Source organism: Oratosquilla oratoria, chromosome 35 (assembly GCF_046742065.1).
Source record: "Oratosquilla oratoria isolate Oo_2021 chromosome 35, ASM4674206v1, whole genome shotgun sequence".
In the NCBI taxonomy this organism is placed as follows: Eukaryota; Metazoa; Arthropoda; class Malacostraca; order Stomatopoda; family Squillidae; genus Oratosquilla; species Oratosquilla oratoria.
The window spans coordinates 15283207-15307715 of record NC_134811.1 but is presented as its reverse complement, the minus strand read 5'-3'; the positions used below and the strand labels follow the sequence as shown (position 1 = coordinate 15307715).

The window sequence follows — 24509 nt, the reverse complement described above, 5'->3', positions numbered from 1 at the left end:
GAATAAAATCACCTGCCGGCATGTAAAATAAAATTAAAAGTACTAAACGAAACGGAAGGGGTCAATCGAGATAGATCTTAACCCTCTTCGCTACCGAGATGGTGCTACGGAGATGAATAAAATCGTCTGGCTGCAGCGAAAAAAGGAAAAGTTCCACCCGGTATGGAAGGGGTTCAACGTGTACGTACATATATGTGTACGTTTGAACGAGTGTGCTTGTCTATGCGTACATGGGCCTACCTTGTTTCTGTACACATGCTCACATACGTCGCGTACGTTCGCTTGGGAACCTAAAGTGTATCCACCAGGTTGTAAAAAAAAAAAAAAAAAAAAAAGCAGAAATATATACACTCGAGTGGTTCCGACTGGGTGCCTGTTGGTCAAGATTGAGGAAATTAATATTTTCTTTCGTGTGCATGCGTGTTTGGGAATTCCTGGAGGCATGCGCGAGCGCGTGCGCGCACACACACATACACACACACACACACACACACACACATATATATATACAGTATATATAATATATATATATAAATGTGTGTGTGTGTTTTTGAGATGCGGTGTGTCGGGGGGGGGGGCAATTCCCTCTCAGATTCTGCGAAATCTATGAAACGTCCACCATTGGATTGAGTTGCCAATTACTAGTTTTGCGACAACGTTCTAGATTTTTCGTAAGAAAGAAATTAGTCTGACTAGACTTCCTTCTTGGGAATGACCTCGTCGTAAATGAGCACGTAATCTGGTAATTTTCTCCGAAGTTTAAGTAAGTTTAATGAGTAAACTAGCCTTTGTTGTGAACTTGGGAAGGAGGAAGGAGTGAGGAGGGGGAGGGTGGTGATGGTTTCGTTTCTCGTTAAAGTTTGTGAAAAAATAATTCGGACAGGACTCTGAATAATTTTCCATTTAACGTACGTGTGTGTGTGTGTGTTGATATTGAAATTATATACGGCTGATATCTACATGTATGTGATTAATATTTTATGCGTGCTTTGTGTGTGTGTGTGTGTGTGTCTGTGTGTGTGTGTGTGCGCGCGCGCGCGCGTGCATGTGTGGTTGTGTGTTTTCACCATAGTCTTGGATCACGTACTATTTCGAGATCGACAGCTATTACCCTTTCGGACGAGAGCTCTAAGCTTGTATATTATTTATATCCGGTGCATGTGTGTGTATTCACATTCACATTGGTCTTTGGATCACGCGCTGGACTCGTGAACGACAGCTATTTCCCTCCCGGAAAAGAGCTCAGAGCTCGTATGAGCGATTTATGGGTGACCTTACACGCACACGCACCCCCAGCTCCCCGCCCACGAGAGTTGGAGTAACGACTCGAAGCGCAGCGATACTGAAATTATTTCAGCCCTAGGCAGGATTCGAACCCAGGCCGCCGTAGCGACCGTCGGGGACTCTAACAACCGCGCCACCGAGTCGTGTGTGTGTGTGTGTGTTTGTGTGTGTGTGTGTGTGTGTGTGTGTGTGTGTGTGTGTAAGCATGTGCGCGTGTGTGTGTATGCTAGAGTAGTATACACAACCACGTTGAACACACAAGATTTTAGCCATTTGCACCATTTGCAGACCAAAAGCACCACACGTCGCACGGAACCACGAAGAGACGTGATATTATGAAGCGGTTGGGCTAAGTCGACCCTTCAGGCGATGCTACTGGGATTTCCTTGTCTGCGATACTAACAGTGAGGTGATGGTGGTGGTGGTGGAGGGGATGGAGGAGGGTGGTGGAGGAGGTAGGTGGCCCTTCATCCTCAAGGTGTCCGAAGGTGTTTACCAAATCTACCTGGTTGTCGTATACAGCAGAATAGGAGCAACGTTGGTGTGGTTCCGTTTCTTACTCTCCAGTTATCATTGTGTATTTCTGTGTATTTATGTACCTTTACCTAGTTGTATTATACGGGAAGGGAGCTATGCTCGTAGTGACCCGTCTTTGTATCTTTCAGCATCAATTTTGTTCTTAAATTTGTGTGTGTGTGTGTGTGTGTGTGTGTGTGTGTGTGTGTGTGTGTGTGTGTGTGTGTGTGTGTGTGTGTGTGTGTGTGTGTGTGTTTTCATTCGTTCATCCTCACATGAAAGGGGATAGTGCTCTTCAGCTGTGTATTCGTAGTTGCGTATTACAAGGGACCAATATCATCACTGATAATAGTAGTAATAACACAGATATGGTAATGGTGGACATGGTAGTGACTGAGAAGAAATGTCACGTTGATGGGTTTTGTGATGATTGGAGATGATGACAGTGTCACCCGTGATGATGCCGGTGATTGGTGTCATGACTGGGGACTAATGATGCGTATGAAGAGAACGGATTGTGATAGTTTTCGATTTCGGGTGATGGGGCCATGACTCCTGAGAGATCCCTCACGTTACTGAGAACGTGCCAAGGAGATGAAAAGAACCGTTTGACGACAACTGAACGAATAGGATAAGAGGTCAACAGAATTTCGACAATGATAGTGAACAATGGGGTAGATTTCTTTGAACACGTCGCCAAAGGGCTATGGAGAGTGCACGTACACCAAAAGTGTCATTCTTGTAAGCCATCTTGCAGTGGCATTTGTTGATAACATTGGTGGAAGTTGGTGCAACTCTTCCACGCAGGCGCATCCTGCTCCTTTGCTACGCCGGAAAGGGTCCGGAACCGCCCCCGGAGCTCCTGACGTCAAAGGAAATGTCAGGGAAGGATATTTGGAGAAGGATTAAAAGAAGAAGAAAGAAAACAAAGGCTAGACGGGGTTTGTGACATATTTGGGGTCAAACAGGTTAATGCAAACGTGTATCACTTATACAGTATATGTATGTGTGTGTATGTGTATAAAAGAAAATCTAGAATGGGTATGATATTTGGGGTTTATTGTCATTTCGAAGTTTTTTTTTTGTGTATATGTATGTATGGGTGGAAAGGGTGGCGAGGTAAACGCAAAAAAAAAAATAATAAAAAAAAAAACTAGGATTTTTGGCATTTACCTCACCACCTTTTCCACTCATTGTCATAAATATCTAATATATGAATACATATATATATATATATATATATATATATATATATATATATATATATATATATATATATAATTTTTTCGGCAGTTTCGAATTACACAGGCTGTTCCGGTCATAATGACCAGTGGCTAATGACCCAGAATGATTTAACGATCAGGAGGGTAATCGGGAACTAAAACCCATTTGTGTATGTGCGTGTGTGTGTGTGCGCGTATGTGTGTGTGTGTGTGTGTGTGTGTTAATGTGAATGTGTGTGGGTGAGGGAGTGTGAGTGTGTGTGTATGTGTGTGTGTGTGCTTTGTGTGCGTTTCTGTGTGTGTGTGAATGTGTGTACGTGAATGTGTGTGTGCGTGCGTATGTTTTCCGCTGGTGAGGGTCACGGTAACCCTTTGTCATTGTGATGGTAACTTTTGGGTATTCCGACTTCCTCCTCAACTCCTTCGGACTCTAATGGATTTCGTCCGAATAAAATCGCTTGGCGGGAACACGAACGACGTTCTCAAAGTACGTCATGGTAAAGGGATATTGGCCGTCTGCAGGACCGGTCTGTCCTGTGGGGCGACAGTGCGACCTTCGTACCTCACAGTGAATATATATATATATATATATATATATATATATATATATATATATATAATATATATATATATATATATATATATATATATATATATATATATATATATATACTCATATATATTGCATCGTGATCACAATGTAGGAACTGCTCCCGTGTCGAAAGGAGGTAATGATCTGTGTGTGTGTGGGGGGGCTGTGTACAAAGGATTGGAAATGGTGCAGAGGCTCGAGGAAGGGGAGAGGATGAGGAATATGAAGCAGGAGGAGGAGGAGGAGGAAGATGATGATGATGATGATGAGGGTGGGGAAGAGGGTAAGATAAGGATAACGAAGAGGAGCAAGAGGGTGAGGATGATGATAATGAGGAGGAAGATGAGGATGATGATGGTGGGAAGGAGAGGGACGGGAAGGAATGTGAAGAGGGAAGGGGAATAGTAGGAGGAAAAGAAAGGAGCGGGAGAAGAGGAAGATAATGATAATGATGAGAAAACGGATGAAGAGGAGGACGGAGAGGAAAGGAAGGGACTGAAAGGAGAGGACAGATGTGAGGTGAAGGATTAGTAGGAGGAGGAGGAGGAGGACGGGAAGGAAGAGGAGGATAATGATAGAAGGACGAGAAGGAAGAGGATAGTAATGGTGGGAAGGACGGGAAGGAGAAGGAAGATAATGGCGAGAAGGACGGGAAGGGGGAGAAGGATAATAATGGTTAGAAAGACGAGAAGGAAGAGGATGAAAGGGTAAGGAGGAGGACGGTAGGTGAGGAGGAGGAGGGCGGGAAGTGGAGGACGGAGGGAGAGGAGTAGGCGTAGAAGGAGGAAGCGGGAAATGGCGTCCAGGTGAGTCAAGGTGTGGTGGTGGGCGGCGGGCGGCGGGCCGGAGCAGCAGCACCTGTTGGCCGGGCCCGGTCTCGCGGGCCCTTGCAGTCGAGCCCGCGAGCTCGACGCGGGAGGGAGAGCGTAGACGGGCACTCGACCTCAAGCCCGGTTTTAGTCGTGAAACGGGCTTCAGAAGTCGAGTTTTCGGCCTTGTGAACAGGTGATCAAATCAAAGAAATGTTACGCAATGTAATCAAAGGGAAATAGATCACCGAAGAGAGCGGATTGTGATAAAGATATTGTGTTTAATCGAGGTGGTGTAAGAGTGTTGTGTTCTCTGCGTTGCGGTGGTGGTGGTGACCTGTGGGATGTGAATCTTCGAATGTGATTTGATTACTGTGAATTCTTCATTACTCCCAAGGATTTTTCTCTTCTCTTGTCAACTGAAGGATGGTGATAAAGATCTGCCTGCCCTTGCCCGAAGAGGAAGGTAAGTTCCAACTGCTCGGGATTGAGATAAGATAGGGTGAATGGAAGGTTCCTGTGTTTGTGAATATTGGTAAATTGCATCTAATGACGTGCGTCATAGAGCGGATTGTGATTCTATTTGGGGCTGTGACGTGTCAATGACGCAGGTAATATGGTAATGTGAAGAGATGGTACAGGACAGGAAATGTGTGTGTGTGTATACATACACATACACACACACACACACACACACACACACACACACACACACACACACATATATATATATACATAAATATATATATATATATATATACATATATATACATATATATATATACATATATATATATATATATATAATCGTATAGCCCTGAGAACTCAACCAGGTATGGGAGACCGCAGGAATGTCAGGATCCGCCTCGGGGTAAGACGACGTGACGTCATGACTGCGTATTTGAGCATTTTCTCTTTTCTTTATGTCTTCCTTTCTTCGAAGGGGATGGGAGGATACATTTTGATTTCAACTCACCCTCCCCCCTCCCCACATGCCCTTTCCCCTCCATAAGTCATGTGTAACTTCAGGGGTCGTCAGTGTAGATGCGTTTTGTTTGTTTTGGTCCTTCACGTGACGAAAGAAGGCCCCGTCGACTCAATGGTTGGGTGGATGGTTGGTACATGCAGCTGCGTAGCAAGCACCAGGCAGGATGTGTGACTCGCTCAGTCCCAGGTCTTGTCATTTGTTTATTTTGCATTCTGGTGTACTAGCGCACGGAACGCGCACGCTTGCATGCGCGCTTACGCAAATATGTGAAAGCGCTAAATTGTGCGCGCACATACATACGGGCATACGTAAATACACACGTACGGACATGCGCATACACACACACACAGTGTGTACACGTACTTATATATGCACATACGCACGTGCGGACATGTGCATGCACATACACGCAAGTGTATACGCGTACTTGTATATGTACACACACACACACACACACACACACACACACACACACACACACACACACACACACACACACACGAGGTCAAAGGAACAAATTGAGAAAGACTGTCTAGAGGATGTGAAGAAATAAATGTTCAAAAAGATTTATGAACTCTTGGAATGGCTTAGGAAATACAGCCCAAGCCTCAACCATTCTTGATTTTATTTTTAAGTATGACAACTGGAAAATAAATCCAAGTTGCAACCATAAATGTATTTTAATCCAGTTATGATTGGAGCGTGAGCGAGTGATGTTACTCCTGTCCTGTATAATACAAATAGATCGAGAGAGAGAGAGAAGGAGAGAGAGAGAGAGAGAGAGAGACAGAGAGAGGGAGGGAGGGAGAGGTGGATAGAGAGTGAGTGAGTGAGAGGTGGCTAGAAAGAGGAAAAGATGACAAGAATTAATTTTACATAAGAATAAAATTACAAGCAATATGCGTGAGTGCGTGCGTACCTCCGCATCACCATTGTATGCAGTAATATCAGACACATCGAAAATGTACGATTACATAAGATCAACACACAGATACACCGGTGCATCCATTACGTAAATATGATGTTCATCATGGAAAGTGTATATTACTTTTTAATACTTTATGCATCTCTTTAGGCGATTTTATTCAGCAGAGGAAACCCATGACAGTGAGAGAATGAATAGATTTTGTGTGTGTGTGTGTGTGTGTGTGTGTGTGTGTGCGTGTGTGTGTGTTGTGTGCGTGTGCGCGCGTGTGTGTACCATCTATATATTGTGAATAGTAACTCTTACTTCTTATCGGATTATAGAACATTAGTGTCATATTAGTGAACGGTATAACTTGTAAACCATACAACCCCCTAAACCGCGCGTGCGCGCACACACACACACACACGCACACACACACACACACACACACACACACACACACACACACACACACACATACACACACAGAAATGTTCCCACACTCGTGCACACGGACAACCCACAACGAACGTTGTAAAACGGAGGATTTGTTTGAATGACCAGAAAACGTTTTACAGTGACTCATAAATAGCTCCGCCGTCGGAGATGGTTGGGAAGGAGGGGTGGCCATTGTTTTGAGGTCGACGGCTGCTGACGTGGTCGAGCTCTTCTCGGCCCTCCGTCAGTCGGTTCTTCGGATTGGCGTGACTCAGGGCACGCCAGGGGAAGTTGGAGTCAGCTTCAGGGACTCCTCCTTCCGCAGGAGGAGGTGGAGGACGTGTCAGTAGCGCACTGGACGGTGTTCGCGGCGGGTTGACTCCTCATTAGCCTTAGGGCTTCTGTGCCTCAGGAGAACGTCTGTTATGTGACCCCATCTGACCTGTTTTCTCGAAGTCTCTGAAGTGACTCCAATCTGAACTGTTTTCTTGAAATCTGTGAAGTGACCTTATCTGATCTGTTTTCTCGAAGTATACAAAGTGACCTATCTGACCTGTTTTCTCGAAGTATACAAAGTGACCTTATCTGAACTTTTTACTCGAAGTAACCCTACCTGACCTCTTCTCGACAAAGAGGTTTAAAGGGGTATTAAGATCGCGTGATTGGGGAATGTAGTGTCAAGTAATTTTTTCTTTCTTTAAAACGTGACTAATGTGTCTACGTGCTGCCGTTCTTTCGACGTGGAGATACGCGTGCTCACGCGAGGACAGGTACGTTCCCGTGATCAGGGTCATCGTCTTGGATCGACGATCCGGCGACGGGAAATGGGCGGGTCGCCAGGCGCCCATTTAGTGTCTGGCGCCGCCTTTATTCGTTTATCTATTATGTTATTTATTTGTTTATCTATCTATTTGTTTGTTTATTCTTTTATGTGTGTATTTTTTGGGAGGGATAAAGCTGGGAAAGAGGTTACAAATGAGTGTATGGCCTACCCACGGTCATAAAGGTATAAGGACCTTTTGGTATATGTCTTCAAAGTTCATTGATTGATTTGCTTGTATTCTTTATTTGTATTTTTTTTTTGTGTATGTTAATCTATTTTTGTTGTTTCATTTTAGTTAATATTTTAATATCTATTTGCCATATATGTTATATATTTACTTGTTTATTAATTTTATTTATTTGATTATTCATTCATTAATCTGCGTTGATATAAAGTGTGGTGCATTTTCTGTGGATCCCATTCATCCGAAGAAAACGGTCTGTCGTTCGTCAGAATGAAAATTTGTATATTAAGAACATAAGAATGAAGGAGACTGCAGGAGATCATAAGGCAGTTCCATGTCATTTACCGCCTATTATCCCCATCCATAAAGTTGTCTAACCTTTCTTAAAACAACCGATAGTTTCAGGACTCAATATTTGGTTACTAAGTTTATTCCATTCGTTGACCACTTTTAGTAAACCAGTTCTTGTCCATTTCCTTCTGTATTTGGACGTTCACCAGAATAAAGTCATCAAAGGGCGTTGCCGCCGTCGTGATGGGTCGGCGATGGATCATGTGTGGGCCAAGGGGGAGGGTCGGGGCGACCTTGGGGCTTTGGCGATGTCGTTCCTGGCGCGTGACTTCGGGCGCTTCGCTTCCTGCCGCAGGGTCACGCTCGAACGCGCGCGCACGCACACACACACACACACACACACACACACACACACACACACACACACACACACACACACACACACACACACACACACACACACACACACACACACACACACACACACAACTACGGCGGTCCGGGTTCGAATCCCGCCCAGGGCTGAAATAATTTCAGTATCGCTGCACTGCCAGTCGTTACTCCAACTCTCGTGGGCGGGGAGTTGGGGTGTGTGTGGGTGCGTGTAAGGTCAGCATTACCCATAGATCGGTCATACATGAACTCTTAGTTCTCTCCCGGGAGGGTAATAGCTGTCGATCACGAGTCCAACACGTGATCCAAGACAATGGTGAAACACACACACACACACACACACACACACACACACACACACACACACACACACACACACACACAGTTTGACACGTACATATTCACTTTGTTTTAGTTTATTAATAATAAAAATTAATCGGGATGCTCGCTGGCTGAGAGGGTTAGAATGTCGCTGTATAGGCGGTTCGAGTCCTACCTGGCACCACGCGAGTTCCTAGTAAGAGATGGGCATCAAATTATATTAGATGCCCTGCCGGTTCGAAAAGGCCTTTGCAAGGCGACGCTGCCCTCATCTCTTCTGAATAGGCAGTCCCTGACGTTGAACCGAATCAAGAAGATTTTTTGATTTGCATGTCCGTGCAAAGTGGGTCAGTGCCATTGGTCTTGGGGGCAAGTAAGAGGCGGGGGGGGGGGGCTCAGTCCATTCATTCGTGACAAATGACTGCGGCAATTTTCTCCATTTTGGCTGCCAGAAACTAAGACGATACGCAAGAAAGTATCTGGTTATTATAATTAATATTATTATTATAATTATCATCACTTGTTACTATTATTAGTATAATGGTTTATCATATTATTATTAGTACTACTACAACTATTCATGATTTATCTTATTTTATTCTTTATGTATTTTGGTTTATTTTTCATCGGACCTTATGTTCATAACTGGACGGCACGTGGGAAAGTATCGTGTGTGTGTGTGTGTGTGTGTGTGTGTGCGTACAATGCCGTACGGTTGGAGACCCTGCACGTATATCGTGATGCAAAGCCGATTCATTACAAAGGGCCGTGATTGCTCCACAGTCGATTTCCGTCATTCTAACTGACTCACTCCCATAAATGACGACGATGATGACCTCATGGAAAGTGTATCCCCCGGGCAAGAAGGACATATGCGACAGCGTTGGCGCCAAAAGAAGGAAGCTTGAGATATACACGGTAAAATGGGCGTTGGGGGGGGAAGGGGGAGTTAATAATAATTTGTTTGGCGTGACATCAACCCCCCCCCCCCCCCCCCCGATGCAGATGCAAGCGTGGTGAGGCAGGCGAAGTGAACGGACACTAGTGCAGATAGGTCTCTCTGTTATTGGGAACTTCTTTATTTCGAACAGATAGGTCTTTCTGTTATTGGGAACTTCTTTATTTCGAACAGATAGGTCTTTCTGTTATTGGGAACTTCTTTATTTCGAACAGATAGGTCTCTCTGTTATTGGGAACTTCTTTATTTCGAACAGATAGGTCTTTCTGTTATTGGGAACTTCTTTATTTCGAACAGATAGGTCTCTCTGTTATTGGGAACTTCTTTATTTCGAACATATAAGTCTCTCTGTTGCTGGGAACTTCTTTATTTCGAACAGATAGGTCTCTCTGTAATGGGGAACTTCTGAAATTCGAAAACCATCCAATATTAGGAACCGAAGTTCCGAAATCTTAACAATTCTTGATTCGATAATTCGTTTCTAACATAGAGTTGGAGAAAAAACTGAATTGTTGAGTGTATACAGAGGGAAGAAGAGCTGAATTTTAACGTGGTCAAATGTACCCACCTTGAGGAACTTGGCAGAACTCATCAGAACTCGTCCTTATTTTGTACTCGAGTGACACTCTGAAACCTACGGGTGGTTTTAGGAGCATTTGGAAGGGCCTCAGATCCAAGCGCCAATTGCTTGAGCAGATAATGACCCTGAAAGAATTGGACGCCGCCTCAAAGATCTCGAGTAGATTTCATTGTGCGATTCACCAAGGTCTTGGATCACGTGTTGGACTCGTGATCGTCAGTTTATACCCTCCTGGAAGAGAGCTCAGAGCTCATATGACCGATCTATGGGTAATGCTTTGACCTTACACACACACACACACACACACACACACACACACACACACACACACACACACACACACACAAACAAACAAACTCCTCGCCCACGAGAGTTGGAGTAACAGCCCGGACCGGAACGCAACGATATTGAAATTATTTTAGCCCTGGGCCGGATTCAAGCTCGGACCGCTGTAGCAGTGGTAGCGAATGCTATCACTGCGCCGTCGAGTCGGTGTGTGTGTGTGTGTGAGTGTGTGTGTGTGTGTGTGTGTGTGTGTGTGCGTGTGCGCGTGTGTGTGCTCCCATGTATGAATCATGTGCTGACGTTTGAAAAAAATGGATGCACATCCGTATGTCCACTCACACGTATACTCGACAATCACGTGGAAAACCGTGGTCGAGTGTATTCAGACTTTATACACGTCACTGGTTTCTCTCGATGTTGTAAAAGAACAATGTGTCGCTTTCTCTACGAGGCCATACATACATATACAAACACACATATATACAGACAGTACAGACATACACACGTGCACACAATTACTGACAGAGAGAATCTGATAAAATGGGATGACAGAAATACGAGAGGACACGGAAAGAAAATAAAAAAAAGACAGCTATAGAAGAGACTTGAAAAAGAATAGCTTTCCTCACAGAGTAATAAACAGTTGGAACAAGTTAGATGAGAAAGTGGTGTGTGCAAAAACAATACATGAATTTAAAAATAGTTTAGATAAAATGAGATATGAAGACGGGACCCTACGAGCATAGCTCCCCTTCCCGTAAAATACAACTAGGTAAATACAACTAGGTAAATACACACAAACATATATACGCGCGCTCACATAATAATAATAATAATAATATACGGTTTATTGGGTAAAGCAGCATTACTGTATATGTATGTTTGTGTGTGTGTGATATATAATATAATATACATGCACACAGTAAACACGCACACACACACACACACACACACACACACACACACACACACACACACACACACACACACACACACACACACACACACACACACACACACACACACACACACACACACACACATTCAGTTGGTTTCCATTTCTGCGACAAGGTTTCTCCTTCGCCCCGTCGGGAATTCCAATATTTCAACCCTTTCGTGACTCTTATGAGAGGGAGGAGGAGGAAGGGGAAGAGGAGGAGGAGGAGGAGTAGGAGGAGGAAGAAGGGGAAGAGGAGGGGGAGTAGGAGTGGAGCCAAGAAGGGTCTATACATTTGGGGGGAAAAGTTGGGGGGGTAGCCAGACCAAAAGGGGAAAGTGGCACCTGGTCAGGAAGCGGGGGGGGGGTATAATCGAAGGGGGTAACAACCACTTTGCAACTGAGGTGGGGTGGGTGGGTGGGGAGATTGCCACGGAGATGAATAAAATCGCCTGGCGGCACTCCTGATTAATTTGGCAGGGAAAATGGGCGATATGGCGGAGTTACCCAGTTATTGTATATCCCCCTCTTCCCCTTATACTCCCCCTCCTTTCCCTCTTCCTCCCACTCCTCCCACTCCCACTCCTCCCCCACTCCCACTCCTCCCCCACTCCCACTCCTCCTCCCCCACTCCCACTCCTCCCCCACTCCCACTCCTCCCACTCCCACTCCTCCCCCACTCCCACTCCTCCCCCACTCCCACTCCTCCTCCCCCACTCCCACTCCTCCTCCCCCACTCCCACTCCTCCTCCCCCACTCCCACTCCTCCTCCTCCACTCCCACTCCTCCCCCACTCCCACTCCTCCCCCACTCCCACTCCTCCCCTACTCCCACTCCTCCCCCACACCCACTCCTCTCCCACTCCTCCCCCTCTCCCACTCCTTCCCCACTCCCACTCCCCCCACTCCCACTCCTCCCCCACTCCCACTCCTCCCCCACTCCCACTCCTCCCCCCACTCCCACTCCTCCCCCCACTCCCACTCCTACCCCCACTCCCACTCCTCCCCCCACTCCCACTCCTCCCCCACTCTCACTACTCCTCCCCCACTCCCACTCCTCCTCCCCCACTCCCACTCCTCCTCCCCCACTCCCACTCCTCCCCTACTCCCACTCCTCCCCCACTCCCACTCCTCCCCCACTCCCACTCCTCCCCCACTCCCACTCCTCCCCCACTCCCACTCTTCCTCCCCCACTCCCACTCCTCCTCCCCCACTCCCACTCCTCCCCCACTCCCACTCCTCCCCCACTCCCACTCCTACTCTCCTTCCCCCACTCCCACCCTCCTCCCCCACTCCCACTCCTCCCCCTCTCCCACTCCCACTCCTCCTCCTCATCCTTCCACTCCCACTCCTCATCCTTCCACTCCCACTCCCACTCCTACTCCTCCTCATACTTCCATTCCCACTCCTCCTCATCCTTCCACTCCTTCTCTTCCTCCCATTCACTCCGTCTTCATTGGATCATGGTGGCTTCCGATAGTAAGGTGGCTGGCAGGCCCCATTTACATACGGGGGGAGGCGCCCCGCACCTCCCCCACAGCTGGCAGACTTTACAATGTAAAGTGACCTTAAATTTCCGTTGACGTCATGGGGGAGGGGGAGAGGGGAGGACTCGGCCTCCCCCCTTCCCCCCTTTCCTTCCGCGCCGCCTCGAACGCAATGACGTGGCTGGGGGGTGGGGAGGGCAGATTGGCGCGTAATTGGTTGCGTTGACGTCAGCCACAAGCTACTATCGACTTATGAGTTTCTGTGTCCTCTTCTTGTGTTCTTTCCCCTTTCCCCCTTTCCCCCCACCTTTCCTCCACTTCCACCCCCACCTTTCCTCCACTTCCACCCCCCCGTGGTCCGCTGATTTACCCTAAGGTCTCCAACCGCCTTCAGTCAGATAAATAGATCGTTGTATGGTGTGTGTTTGTATAAAGATGTATTTCGAAGGGATGAGGTCAGTCTTTGACGTCAGCTATGGCGTCAGTCTATGACGTCACACTTGTGACGTCACTGCCCTTCACACAGCATCTCCAGAGCTCTTGTCGGACGAGCATGAAAACGGGCCTCGGGTTTACAGTGAACAATTATCCCCTCCCCATTTCCCCTCTCATGTCCTCATCTCCTCTACCCCCTCATCTCCCCATCCCTGTCATCTCCCATACCCTCCCCATCTCTCCTGCCCTTCCCATCTCCCCTACCCTGATCTCCCTCTCTTACTTCTTCCCTTTCCCTTCTCCTTCCCTTCTTCCCTCTCCCATCTCATCTCCCCTCCTTTCTCCCCGTCCCCTCTCTCCCTCCCCTCTCTCCCTCCCCTCCTCTCTCCCTCCCCTCCTCTCTCCCTCCCCTCCTCTCTCCCTCCCCTCCTCTCTCCCTCCCCTCCTCTCTCCCTCCCCTCCTCTCTCCCTCCCCTCCTCTCTCCCTCCCCTCGTCTCTCCCTCCCCTCCTCTCTCCCTCCCCTCCTCTCTCCCTCCCCTCCTCTCTCCCTCCCCTCCTCTCTCCTCCCCTCCCTCTTCCCTCCTCCCTCCCTCCCTCCCTCCTCTCCCTCCCTCCCCTCCTCTCTCCCTCCCTCCCCTCTCTCCCTTCCCCTCCTCTCTCCCTCCCCTCCTCTCTCCCTCCCCTCCTCTCTCCCTCATCCCCTCTCTTCCTTCTCCCCCTCCCCCTCTCCCTCATCTCCCCCCTCCCCCTCCTCTCTCCCTCCCCTCCTCTCTCCCTCGTCCCCTCTCTTCCTTCTCCCCCCTCCCTTCTCCCCCCTCCCTTCTCCCCCTCTTCCCTCTCCCTTCTTCCCCTCTTCCCTCTCCCTCCCCGCTTCCCTCTCCCGCCTCTCATACCTCTCCCTCCCCTCTTCCCTCTCTCACCTCTCATACTTATCCCTCCCTTCTTCCCTCTTCCCTGTTCCCTCTCTCCCTCCTTATCTCTCTTTCCCCTCCCTCTTGCCCCTCTTCCCCCTCCCCTCTCCCCTCCGTGTCCACGTAAACCATCTCGTCCCTTGGAAAGTGTTGGGAGGAAGGAAGGCGCTCTCTCTCTCTCTCTCTCTCTCTCTCTCTCTCTCTCTCTCTCTCTCTCTCTCTCTCTCTCTCTCTCTCTCTCTCTCTCTCTCTCTCTCTCTCTCTCTCTTTCTCTTCAGGAGATGGAGTGGGCGCGAGAGAGGCAATGTACTGCGCCAGATCGTGGGCCAGGTTGTAAAATTAAGGCAATGTACAGCCGGGGAGTGAAGTCGAGTTGTAAAAGGCGAGGCGGGGGGGGAGGGGGTGCCCCTCCCCCCCGAAGACGAAACAAGAGTCGGGGCAAAGCACCTCGGAGGTGGGGGAGGAGGAGGAGGAAGAGGAGGCAGAGGAGGTGGACAGGAGGAGGAGTGATCTGGACATGTATTCACTTTTTTGTCTCTGTTTTTTTTTTATCTATTTTCCATTAATATTCTCAATATTTTACAGATTTTTTTTTTTTTTTTTTTAGTTTATTTACCTATTTTTTCATTGATCTATTTTTGTATTTGTTTATTTCTAATTCTCTGTCGCAACAAATTCGGTGACAGAATCTCCATATTTTGTTATGTCAGAAATCAGATCGTGTACAGGGGCCAGGCTGGGGGTCACTCTACCACATCCTCATTTTGCCCCCCCCCCTCTCTCTCTCTCTCTCTCTCTCTCTCTCTCTCTCTCTCTCTCTCTCTCTCTCTCTCTCTCTCTCTCTCTCTCTCTCTCCTCCCCTCCCCTCCCCTCCCCTCCCTCCCCCCTTCCTCTATCCGTCCCTTTCTTCCTCTATCTTTCCCTTCCTTCATCCCTCCTTTCCTTCCAACCTCCATCCTTCCCTTCCTTCCTCCATCCTTCCTTTCCTCTCCTCCCTTTTTTCCTTCCCTTCTCCCTCCTTTCCTTCCCTCCTCCCTCCTTTCCTTCCCTCCTCCCTCCTTTCCTTCCCTCCTCCCTCCTTTCCTTCCCTCCTCCCTTCCTCCCTCCCTCCCTCCCTCCCTCCGTCCCTCCCTTCCTCCCTCCCTCCCTCCCTTCCTCCTTTCCATCACCCATCCCTCCCTCCCTTGCTCCTTCCCTTCCTCCCTCCCTTCCTCCCTCCCTCCCTCCCTTCTTCCCTTCTTCCCTTTCTCCCCTCCTTCCCTCCCTCCCTCCGTTCCTCCCTCCTTTGTCGCTGGCCACGTTGGCAGAGTCCACGAGGATAGCGCCCAAATGTTTACCTACAACCGCGGACAAGCTCACTCTCACCCCCCAACCCCCCTAGCTTCCCCCCTCACCTCCCCGACCCCCTGCACAGTCACTTGGGCAAAGAAGGATTGCGCACGTGCTTGCTTGCGCGTGTTTGCTTGCGCGCCGTGCTCTCGCTCGCTTGCATGCGCGCCTGTTCCCATGACAACCGTTTTTATGGAATTGACGTGTCCCAGTCTCTCTCGGAATCCTAAGCCTTGGTCATAACTGGGGGGATTTCTTAAGATGATACAATGAACGACAGAATGCAACAGATTAAAAAAAATGCAACAAAATAGGAATACAATAAATTGCTGGGAGACCATTTGGTCGAGAACTAGGTCTTCTTGGAAATGGTATTAATTGGAATGGATGAATATACAACAGATAAGATTAATACCAAGAAATACACAACTTTATATGAATATGACAAGAGGACCACTTGGTATGGAAGGTTGTAGCGTGGATCAAGAATAAGTACGAAAATATATACTTGTATATATTGATAAGGAGGAGCCTCTTTTTAGTGTAGTGTTTCACCCATCACTGTTGTAGTCACTTAAGCACATTCGCGTCCATCTCCCGTTTCAGCCAAATAAATTCGCCTGGCGCTCACCAGAATCAAATATATAAAGTTATACACGGATGAACCGGTTGATGTGAGGCTTCTCATAGGGTGAATAAAATTCTCCTGACGGTAGACAGAATAAAGAGTGTAATGTCGACATCACAGGGGTAGGAGAAGGCACGAGGCAGAAAGCCACGTGCGTGCAAATAATGCTTTAGGCGGCGGCGGCCACCCCACGTGTGCACACTTGCCACTGCATGTCAACAAACAGTTGCAACTACGCATGCGCTGACACTGCGAGCAGGAGAGAACCCTAATCACGTGATCTGCATCGTCGCAAACACAGCTGGCGCGTGTGTGTGTATGTGTGTGTGTGTGCGTGTATGTGTGTGTGTGTGTGTGTGTGTGCGTGTGAGTCACAGCTATATGATTTAGGGTTAGATGGGGTGAATTTTAAACACGTCCTGTTCTAAGAATCTCTATCTCTCTCTCTCTCTCTCTCTCTCTCTCTCTCTCTCTCTCTCTCTCTCTCTCTCTCTCTCTCTCTCTCTCTCTCTCTCTCTCTCTATCTCTCTCTCTCTCTCTCTCTCTCTCTCTCTCTCTCGGGAGAAAGTTTTTGCATTTTCTATATGGTATGATGGAAGTTACATCCTATGTTTCGTTTATATATATCTTCACTTATCCATGTATGAACATTGAACATAAGTCAAATTTGAAGAGGTATAGGTCTACAGTGAGGGGGATGGGAACTAAGATTTAGCAGTTTGAAATCTCCCCCTCCCACATTCCCTAACCCCCTTCTTAATGTAAACAAAATTTGTCCCTCAACCCCTCACCCCTCACCCTCACCCTCACCCCTCAACCCCGCACCCTCACCCCTCTGTCCTTGGGATCCCAGCTGGGGTCCTGTGTGGTAGAGATCCCAATAAAAGTTGAAGGTGGTCAGTGTTGGGCTTCTCGTGACCAAAGAAAACGAAGGTGAAGGGGTGACTAAAGTAAAATGGTGAAGTCAAATAAAGATACTTTAATGATTTTTACTTTATTATATTTAGTCTGAATGCACATTGGAATTCATATATTTTTATGTTAATTTGCATCTGTTCTAAAAATATAATTGTATTTAACCACATCTAACCAGTTTTGTAAAAGTAACTTGTTAGATTTTTAAACTGAAAATAAGTCTTGAGACTTGGCTTCAAAAACATTGTTCATAAATGAAGAAACTGCACATCCTGTCCGCGCACTGAGGAATGCCTGCTGATCTCGTGTGTGTGCGTGTGTGTGTGTGTGTGTGTGTGTGTGTGTGTGCGCGCGCGCGCTCACCTTGGTCCTTGGATCACGTGCTGGACCCGTGATCGACAGCAGTTTCTCTCAGGGAAGAGAGCTCAGAGCTCGTATGACCGATCTATGGGTAATGCTGTGACTTTACATGCGCACACACCCCAACTCCCCGCCCATGAGAGTTGGAGTAACGACTCGAAGCGCAGCGACCTCGTTGTGTTTACCTCGTATTATACGGGAAGGGGAGCTATGCTCGTAGTAACCCGTCCTTGTATCTCGCAATATCTAATTTGTTCTTAAATTCTTGTGTGTGTGTGTGTGTGTATGTATTTACCTAGTTGTATTATATGGGAATTTGAGCTATGCTCGTAGAGACCCGTCTTTGTATCTGGGAATATCTACATTGGTCTTAAATTCTTGTGTGTGTGTGTGTCTGTTTACCTTATTGTAGTATACAGAAAAGGAGTAACGCTCGTTAGGTCCCGTCACCTATTCTCTAATTGTCTAACATACCTAGACTAGAAATTCATTTACAGTTCCAAGTTAATCTACATCCTTGATCTCCAGTTGTCATATTTAGATTTAAACTCGTATTGTTTGAATTTGGGCTAAATCACCTAAGCAATTCCACATTGTGTGTGTGTGTGTGTGTGTGTGTGTGTGTGTGTGTGTGTGTGTGTGTGCATGTGTGTGTGTGTGTGTGCATGTGTGTGTGTGTGTGTGTGTTAAGAAAATAGGCAAAAACTAGTTTTCCAACAGAGTGGTTAACGAGTGGAATAGACTTAGTAACCATGTAGTTAGTGAGCACTGAAACAATGAGCTGTTTTAAGAGAAGATTAAATAATCTATGGATACGGATGACAAGTGGTAAGGGACATAGAATTGCTTAGCGTAGGCCGTTTGGTCTCGTGTGTGTGTGTGTGTGTGTGTGTGTGTGTGTGTGTGTGTGTGTGTGTGTGCGTGCGTGCGTGTGTGCGAGAGGTTGTGAATACCAATGAAAGGACACCGAGCGACTGGCAGGGAAGTCCGAAGGAAGTGTGTGGTGGTGGTGTTGATAGTGGTTGTGATGGAGGAGGAGGAGGAGGTTGTGGTGATTGTGAAGGAGGAGGTAAAGAAGGAAGGGGAGGATGAGGTGAAGGAGGAAGAGGAGCAAAAAGTGAAGTAGGAAGAGGAGGAAAAGGTGAAGGAGGAGGAGGTGAAGGAAGAAGAGGAGGAGAAAGTGAAGGAGGAGGAGGAGGAGGATACAGAGCCTGGAACCGGACGGACGGATGGAACAGAAGCTGAGCGAGCGGAAGGGGATGACGTGGCCGGGCGCGCGAGCTGTACACAGGGAAAGTGTGTACATGTCTGAATGAATTACGATAAGTGGTTGTGTGTGTGTGTGTGTGTGTGTGTGTGTGTGTGTGTGTGTGTGTGTGTGCGTGCGTGCGCGCGTATATGTACTTATGTACATGACACATTTATATTACATACTGACGCGCGCGCACACACACACACACACACACACACACACACACACACACACACACACACACACACACACACACACACACACACACACACAATCTTCATATACTCTGTATGTTTATTTTACCTAATAGTTATATACGGAAAAGAGCTTCGCTTTTTTCTCATTCCTTCAAATTTGGCTTAGAATTTATTTCGTCTTGAAGGACTTTCTTTGTTCACGTTATGTGGGTACATATGTGTGTGTGTGTGTGTGTGTACGGTGTATGCACGGTGTACACCTACTTCTCATTCTCCAAATGTGCTATACATTCTGTGTGTGCGTGCGTGTGTGTGTGTGTGTGTTCATTCTTTAGTTTTGTACTAATGAAGACATTATTTCTGAGCATAAACTCCCGATACCTTTTAGAACGTGCGCTGGTCTCGGATTCGCTTAGTTATGGGTTCGAGCACCGCACCCCTCCGACCCCCGGCAGTGACTGTTACTTTTATATATATATATATATATATATATATATATATATATATATATATATATATATATATATACACACACACACACCTGGACCCAGTCGACTCCGGCCGAGTCTGGCGCACTGACACACTTTTCCGACGTAAAACGTGAGGCTCGAGGCGAACATGTCGAACGTGCTCAACGTGTCCAACGACCCCTCTGTCACTCAAATTGGACAGGCGTGACGGACAAGCGTGACGTCACGAACAGACGGGGACAGATGTAACGTGACGCTGTAATGGAGGCGAGGGGATCGTCCCCTGACCCACAGAATGGGATGGTCCTTGTTGTTGGTGGTGGTTGTGGGAGGGGCGTTCTCCGATCTGAATAAAAAGGCCTGGTGCAAAGCAGAACATATGAAAGCTGGGGACGTGATCCGTTGAAACACAGTAACAGAGTCACTATCACTTCTCACGTGCTAGCGTAGGTTCGAGTCCTTGGCTGAATCACGTTTCAATTTCTGCATGTATGCCTCCTCGAGTCTCTCGATGTTGATAGCTTAGAATTAAAATGGATTGTGGTCGATAAATGTGTCTACTGTATATGTATATATATATATATATATATATATATATATATATATATAATGTGTGTGTGTGTTGTATGTATGGTCCGGTCGCCAGATGGTTTTATTCAGCTAAAGGATGGACAAATAACGAAACGAGACCAAGAGGCGGCGGAGGGCGGACGTGGAGCGGGGACTGGGACGGGGAGGCGGGTCGTGATGCAGCCCATGTTGATATTCAAGCGGCCAACTGCCTGAAACAAGAGAATAAACTTCATAATTCTAATCAATCCTAGCCTCTCAAGGAAGCTCCCACTCTGGCTTCGATTCGGACAGACTACAGGGACGGAGTGGTTCTGTATTGGCTCATTAAGACTGAAATTGAGTCGTCCTGTGCCGTGGGAATTTGGGAAGGGAAGAAGAATTACATCAACGAGTTTCATTGTGTCATTCTTCAGTAGATAACAGCCGTGCGCAGCAGGGAACCGGCTGTATAGGGACCTTCTGTTCACAGCTGGACAGGGACCGTCTGTCTCTAGCTGGACAGGAACCGTCTGTCTCCAGCTGGATGGAGTGTCTGGAAAGGAGATACCGTCTGTCGCCAGCTGGATAGAATGTCTGAGAGCGAGATAGGGAAATGAAATATTGGGTCCTGCCAAGCCCCTTGTCTCTCCGTGTGTGACAACCAGCTGGTTTTTTCACCGTTTCACCATCTTTCCCCATCTTTCTCCGAGGTCTCTTCCCCCACTCCCACCTTTATCCTCTCCTCTCGTCTCCTCTCTTTTCGTCTCCTCTTCTCTCCTCTTCTCTCCTCTCCTCTCCTCTCCTCTCCTCTCCACCTCACTCTCCCTCTCCCCTTCCCCTTCCTATTCCTCTTCCATCTACCCGCTCTCCTTTCCCTGTTCTCCCATCTTTCTCTCATCTTCTTTTTCCCTTTCTTTCCTTCTCTTCCTTCTTTGTTGTCTCGTTTTCAACCTCTGATTTTTTCTCTGCATCCGTTATTTTCTCTTTTCATTTCCTATTTTCCCATGTCCATCTCCTTTAATCTCTTCCACGCTCCTCTCACCTCTTCTTTCCACTGTTCTCTCTACTCTTCTTCAATTGTTTCCCTTCTCTTTTCTCCATAATATTCTACACATGTACCTCTTCCCCGCCCCCTCTCCTCTCTCTCTGCCTCTCTCTCGCTATATATATATATATATATATATATATATATATATATTTATATATAATATATATATATATATATATATATATACTCTTTCTCCCTCCCACCCTCTCATTTTCCATCTTCTCTCCCTTTCCCTCTGTTTATCTGTCACTCTTCCCCCCCATCCCCCACCGTATTCAAGTTAGTGTCTAAACTCTGTGTGGTGATTAGTCACCCACCCCCTTCCTCCTCCTCCCTCCCTTTCCGAGGGGGGAAGCTGTCACTCCCCCGTAGGCCTAATGACCTGGATTGGAGACTAATTAAGACAATCACTCGTCTGCTGATTAAAGAGCAATCGCTGTGATGACCTCGTATGGCTCAGTTATTTGGATTAATTGTTCGTTATTCCAGTTATAGCCTATCGCCCTCTCCCTCTCCCTCCCCCTGGATGTTTGTTGTTGGGTCGGTGGGTCACCGAAACGACTGCGGACAAGGGGAAACTACTTTGGTGGGGTTAGTACAGACGTCCTCTGACCACGTTGAAATTACCTCTCTCTCTCTCTCTCTCTCTCTCTCTCTCTCTCTCTCTCTCTCTCTCTCTCTCTCTCTCTCTCTCTCTCTCTCTCTCTCTCTCTCTCTCTCTCTCTCTCTCTCTCTCTCTCTCTCTCTCTCTCTCTCTCTCTCTCTCTCTCTCTCTCTCTCTCTCTCTCTCTCTCTCTCTCTTGCTCTTTTTTCTATCGAGTTGAAGAAAAATACGTGCTTTCCTTAGTGGCTTTTATCTTATTTTCCTTATTTTATTTTTTCTGTCTAGGATTGTGAGCATACTAGTCACAGCTTCTAATATTCTAGAGGAAAGGTGGTGAGGAGCCTACGCCAGGAGGCGCTGAGCAACTGCGGCCGAAGCCGTCACCTTTGCTTTCTTATGTGCATTGGGAACTGTGACAGGGCAGGTAACAGTCACTGCTGGGAATCGGAGAGGAGTGCGGGATTCGAACCCACAACTAAGCGAATGCGAGACCAGCATGCTTCGGATGACTCCAGAGTAGATCTCTTCATGCTGCAGCTTGTAGCAAAATAGCGAGCAGTATTATGCTGAGGTATCCCCAACATTGCCATGGCATATTGAGCATCCGTAAGGAGTTCAGATAAAAAGGACAGATGGGTAAAGTGTGGATTGGTGGATGGGTGCCTATGCTGGCCACCGGCCTTATAAGGAAGAAGAGCTCCTTTTAGTATATATGTGTATCTTTAGCATCGCCTTGGATTATTATATTTTCAAATTTGTCTCTTTGGATTTTCCGCGAAATGTTACTTGTATTATCCAGAGTTAACCAACGTCAACCGACCAAATGTACCTAACCTAATCTAGTCTAACCAACCAAATGCTCATCCGTCTTAGAGAAAAGAAATGATGAATTATTTGTTTTGTATCCTTTTTAATTTTTTTTAAAAAGTATTAATATTAGTAAATATGAATAATGAAGTTCTATTTGATTTAGCAAGATGTTTATTTCTTAAATTATCACCAATTGTTTATTTACTTTGTTTATTCGTTGTTAAAGTATCAATAAATTCATATTGACAAAGATTGATGATGAAAAATATTAAATTTATTGAAATATTTACTGATTCAATCAATGATTTATGAATTATTTACTTAACGAATGAATAAATTAGATAAATGGCACAATCGCAGCATCCCACCAGGAGTCGCCTCGTTCTACACTGGTGGAGTGAAAGCATTGGTTTGGTTTTTGTCGCCAGCAGGTCAGCCAGTCCGTCCATCAGTCGGTCAGCCAGATGGGTTTGGCTGATAAAGCCCACGCAAGGCCCCGTCTCATCGGGCCACAACCGGTGGACCATCGACCCTTAGCGGACCACAAAATGGCCCACAAGCCGAAAACTAGTGGTAATGGAATACCTAGTGATTCTTTCTAACTAGTGATGAAGTGGTTTTCCTCCCAGGAGGTCAAACAACAGCACTACATAAGCATAGGTCTCGTGGGCAAGTTGGAGAACCTCCGGGGGTTGGGGGCGATCCACCGGCAGGGTGGGGAGATGGTGTCTGTCACCACGCACAGCCTCCAGGTGCCATATGGTGCCAAGTATTCACATTTTAGCACCAAAATGCTTCCTCTCCCACCCCCATCTGAATATAATCGCTTGGCATTAACCAGAATAATATGTAAATGGAGGATCACTGCCTTCCCCCCTTTGGTGGATTAAATGAGATTTTTTTAATCTACAAGCATCCACAAAGGATTACAAAGGCGGAGCATGCCGACAGGAGACCTTTTGATCCATATCTTGGTCGGATGCAAAAGAAAAAAAAAAAATCATAATAATAAAATAATAAATAAAAACTATAATAATGTAAATAACAAATGAAATACATAAATAAATGCATAGGTATAGTTAAAATAATAAACAAACAGGTAAATAGTAAATAATAATAAATTGATATATAACTAATAATAAATGAAAATCAGACAGACAAATGATAACAAAACAAAAACAAATAATATAAGATAAATTATAATCATTACAGCATCTTACTTAGGTATTTATCTAAATGATTCTTAAAGCTTCGAACTGAACTACATTGCACTACCTGTGCAGGAAGTTTATTCCATTCATTAACTACACGGTTGGCAAAGTTGTTTCTACCTACTTCCAAATTGAATCTATTTCCGGACAGTTTGAGACCATTGTTTCTTGTCTGATTCTCATTCAATGTGAAAATTTTGTCACTTTTGATGTTGTCATTCCCTTTAAAATCTTAAAGACCTGTATCAAGTCACCTCTGAGTCTACGCTTTTTTAGGGAAAACAGATTCATGTGTTTTAGTCGATTTTCGTATGATTTATTTTTGATATTTGGAATCAGTTTTGTGGCTCGCCGTTGTACTCTTTCCAGTCTGTCAATGTCTTTAACGTCGTTAAGTAGCCGCGGCCGAAGCCGCCACCTTTGTCCTACTATGCGCTTTGGGGACTGTTAGGAACAGGTAATTAATAACCACTGCTGAGAACCGGAAAGTAGTGCGGGATTCGAACCCACAGTGAAACGAATGCGAGACCAGCACACCTCCGATGACGCCACCAGTGCAGTGTCCACAAAGATGGATTAAAAATAACCTGTCGCTAAACAGAATAAAATATTTAGAGGGATCCACCGGGCCTTCTGTGAACTTCGTCACGGGGTTACTGTTGGGGTTGAAAGTACCGAACCGACCAAACGTTTTCTTTCTCTGCGAAAAAAATGTTTGTTGGTTGCAAGATTACGATGGCCACCAGCACACACATGCACACATATGCACAC

At 46.5% G+C, this 24509-nt stretch overlaps 1 protein-coding gene across 3 annotated transcripts in view; it reads left to right on the top strand.

Moving 5' to 3' along the window:
* The first annotated feature begins 4524 nt into the window (after positions 1-4524).
* Positions 4525-24509, top strand: part of spri (Src homology 2 domain-containing protein sprint) — a 120508-nt gene continuing 100523 nt past the window's right edge. Inside the window, exon 1 of one of the 3 annotated variants that reach the window (XM_076174037.1) lies at positions 4525-4890. In XM_076174037.1, the coding sequence (XP_076030152.1) occupies positions 4851-4890 (40 nt within the window). In that variant the 5' untranslated portion in view covers positions 4525-4850. Of the gene's footprint in view, positions 4891-7279; positions 7528-24509 lie in introns of those variants that run through there. The other 2 variants (XM_076174036.1, XM_076174038.1) reach the window with 2 other exon arrangements.